The following is a 3,813-nucleotide window of genomic DNA, read 5'->3' as shown; positions in this document are numbered from 1 at the left end:
TTGAAGACGCCTCAAAGCTCTTCACAGAATATACTGTAAAGCGAATTGACTGTATGTTTCTGGAATGAAATGCTCTTAAAGATTGCAAATGCTAAATCCTGCTGCTAACCAGATCTGCATCACGCCATGCCCCAGGAATTCTGATCGCAGGAGGAGATTGAATAAGACGCCTGCTGCACGGGTCATTGTGACACACATCCGATTTGTTGGCAGTGTTCCAGGTTTTCAATGCTGTGTGCGGCATTTCAGATTCCAATTTCGCCAACAAGATTCAGGCGTGCAATGTTAATTTGTCCAGGGTCAAGGTCTCTGCACATATTATGCAATGTATCCAATTCTCAGGGTTCCCAACGCAGTATTTGGTGGTCTTAAACAATACTGCATTTCCCCAACCTCATGATAAATGATGAGTCCTCCACACTATCAATCGCAAATGTACATATCCAACCATAGACCTTGTAACGAAGAACAATAATGAAACGGGATTAGAATTACGAATGTACTCATTTGTCTAAAAAATACATTTGTAGAGATTTTCAGCCCGCCCCTGGCTTGTGGCACCTCTGTACCCTTGGAGAAAGATTGGTTAACAAGCAGAGATGCATCTTGCTGAAACAGTATCATCTCAAACCCACTCTGGTTTGTTTTTGGCCGTCACTGCTTTCAATAGTTGGATAGTGCCAATAAATGAAAGCAGCTATTACATCGTGTTCAGCTTCCCTTCTTTTAAGATGTCGGCATATTCTTGATGTGATATTGTTGGGGTAGGAGAGAAACAACTACATGGTGTTCAGAAACGCAATGTATATGAAGACACTAGAGTTCAGTAATTTTCTCCACATGTACTATTGTGTTTTAGTCAATAATGTCAGAAATTATTGCTCTTTGTTTCTCTATCTAATCGCTTGATATTTGTTGGTCGATACCCCCAATTTGAACAAGAGGAATCCTTCTTTTTTTTTTGCTCAAACCTACTGTTTCTCTGCCAGTTACGCACATTTCATTGAGTTACACATTCCCCCACATGCCCCACGTAGTGCAATGAATCAGTGACTTTTTACTGAATAAAAAAAATAGGAATTGAAGTTTTCTTAACCCGAGATTGGAAAACCTATGGTTGGACCTCAAAACACAAGATACCATTTGGTTCTGTTCACAGATGGACAGATTAAAATAACTGCTTCAGGTTCAAAGAGCTCGTGTCTTACTGAATAAAGCTTGTTTGCCTTCACTTGATAAGTAAAGTACTGTATCACACAGCATCAACTGTACCTTCCTGTATTTATGTTATACAGTTTTGTTAAATGAGTGAATTACTGATTCACCACAGTATATATTTAGTTGCATATTGTACACAAGGTGCTTTTCAACACTGACATTGAGCAAGACGAGTGTGGGAATCCGAAAGATGGGATGACTTACAAAGTCACATTTGATAGAAGCGTGATATTGCACAACAGTTGGTGTATTACAGGATAAATAGCTGTAATACAACTTTTGAGAGCGTAGTGACAAAATACCATGCACATTGATGGCTTTTGCAGCAAAAAAAAGTCATCAAAAATTTGGTTTCCGAACAAGTCACATTTCCTCCGATTCTTTAAGGTAAAAGGTGACGGCTGGAAGCAAATGACTACGAGCATTTAGCAGACATCGGGAGAAAGAGAATGGCTTTCTGTCCCAGTCCAGTTTTTGGTCCAGGCTTGTATTGTCCAGACCTTTTGAGAGCAACATACCAGTTGTCATATTTCTTTGAGCGATACGTGTTGTAGTTGTTTGGCTCCAGCCGTTCGTGGAAGAAGCATTCATCTGTCGTCTGTTTCTGAAACAGTGATGAAAGAATACAGGATTAGTCTCTTTTACCGCCTGGGGAAAAGTACAAGAGGTGAAGATATAAAACTATACACAAGTCATTCAGTTTGTATCGATCACATGCTCATGATTCACCCGCAGTGTTGTCTTGGCCTCCCTCTCCCCACACACCACACTGTGACCTTTAGGATAAGCTCAGCTGTCCCTCTGAATTGACGCATCGATCCACTGGTGCTGTCAGTACAGTAATAATTCTTGTATTTGAAACGGCACCTTATCACATCACCGAGATGTCTCAAAGCGCTTTACAGGAAAGAAAATGTTTTTGCTGTGAAGGGTAGTGATTTTGTAATTTGTAGGTGAATGTGGCCACCAATTTGCACACAGTAACATCCCATAAAAATCCATGAAGTGAGCGACCAATTTTTTTATTACTTGAGGGATTGTAGATCAGGACACCAGGAGAGAGAAACTCTCTTTTCTTTTCGAATAGTGCCATGGGACCTTTAACATCCACCTGAACAGGCAGATAGGACAACGATTTAACATCTTGTTCAAAGAACGTCACCTCCCAACAATGCAGCGCACCCCCAGCATTGCATTAGGGTATCAGCCTGGAGTTCAAGCCAGCTTCACTGTTCGGTTTCCCACATGGAGAGCTGCAGTTTCATTACTTGGCCCAATGTGGGAACGATCAATCCAGGCCACTCTAATAGAGACCCTCACTTGAAGTGCCAAGCAGCAGTGTCAGAGTCGTGTTGGGGAGGGGGTGAAGTTAAATTGACCTTACTGGTGTTTACTTACAACGGGAGAGTTCGTCTTATAAGCACGTGGTAAACCTTACAGACCCGCAGAAATGGGTGTGCTGGAGTGTAAGGAAGGAGCGCTAGGGTGCCTGCCAGTTGACCTGGAATAGTTCTCAAAATCCAAGGGTAAAAAATAAAACACACACCACCTTCTCTGCATAATCTGCTTCATTATGTGTTTTCATCCTTGGATCCTGTTTCTTGTTTACTGCTTCTCAATGGTCCTGGACACAAACACTACTGGTTACTATTTCCTTCCATGGCATTTTGAACCTCAAACAGCCAAGTTGGAAGAATGTCAGCACAAGCTGACATCCTCAACGCACCACGAAATTCATCCCACATGCAACACAGTGTACCCTTTATACAGCATGCACAGCAGAGCTCTGGATTTACAGCAGAAGTATCTATAATAATAATAATCCTTGCATATCCGTTCATACAGTGCCTTATCATGTTCACTGAGACATCCCGTGTTCGTGTGTCCACAATCTTTCCTTGAAACTCCTACCCATTGTTAAATTGGTGTAAATATACACATTGGCTTGTCCTGAAATTGCCCTCCAAAGCCCTGAACCCATGTCCTCTTGGCTGCGGCCTTGGTGTAGCTGGTAATATTGTTCTGGATTGACTTTCCGAATTTGATCCAGCACCTTATATACTTCTATAAGGTCCCCTCCAAGATGTCCCTTGAAGAGCCTTTGAGCTGGACTGGTTTTATTGCTTTGTCACCTGGATCAAGAGCTGTAACTTATGAACAGTTATTATTAAAACTTCCTGACAATCAGGATGTACAACAACGCAGGATGTTTGGAGCATCAGAATATATTGAGGAGCAAAATCAAACTGCTTCCCACATCTAAAGGGAATCCCTCTCCATCACCCTCTCCCCCACGGTGTGTGTCTGGATTTCACACGCACCTCAGAGCACCATTGGCAGAGGTCAGCACATCACCATGTAGCACACCTTGTATGGTGCAAAGCAACATTGGCCAATTTCCTCTTAACTCAGGAGCACAAAGAGCCAATGTATTATCCCAACCACAGTCCCAGCTGAGGTCAACACCAATACACAGAGGTCAGCTAACTAACAGAACTCGCTGAACCTGCAATGCTGGTCTTTAAAGCCTTGTTCTATACCAGACAACGACTTCAGGCATCAGGAAACAAAAGGAGGCATCAAAGCCAAACCTCA

At 42.4% G+C, this 3,813-nt stretch overlaps 1 protein-coding gene across 1 annotated transcript in view; it reads right to left on the bottom strand.

The window, feature by feature from the left end:
• Positions 1 to 1,437: 1,437 nt before the first annotated feature.
• Positions 1,438 to 3,813, bottom strand: part of fgf2 (fibroblast growth factor 2) — a 34,044-nt gene continuing 31,668 nt past the window's right edge. The window contains exon 3 of the mRNA XM_042336393.1: positions 1,438 to 1,822. Coding sequence (XP_042192327.1) covers positions 1,634 to 1,822 — 189 coding nt within the window. The 3' untranslated portion in view covers positions 1,438 to 1,633. The remainder of the gene's footprint in view (positions 1,823 to 3,813) is intronic.

The sequence above is a fragment of the Callorhinchus milii genome, unplaced genomic scaffold (assembly GCF_018977255.1).
Source record: "Callorhinchus milii isolate IMCB2004 unplaced genomic scaffold, IMCB_Cmil_1.0 Scaffold1, whole genome shotgun sequence".
In the NCBI taxonomy this organism is placed as follows: domain Eukaryota; kingdom Metazoa; phylum Chordata; class Chondrichthyes; order Chimaeriformes; family Callorhinchidae; genus Callorhinchus; species Callorhinchus milii.
The sequence above is the reverse complement of the archived record's forward strand: the minus strand, read 5'-3'. Positions and strand labels throughout refer to the sequence as shown.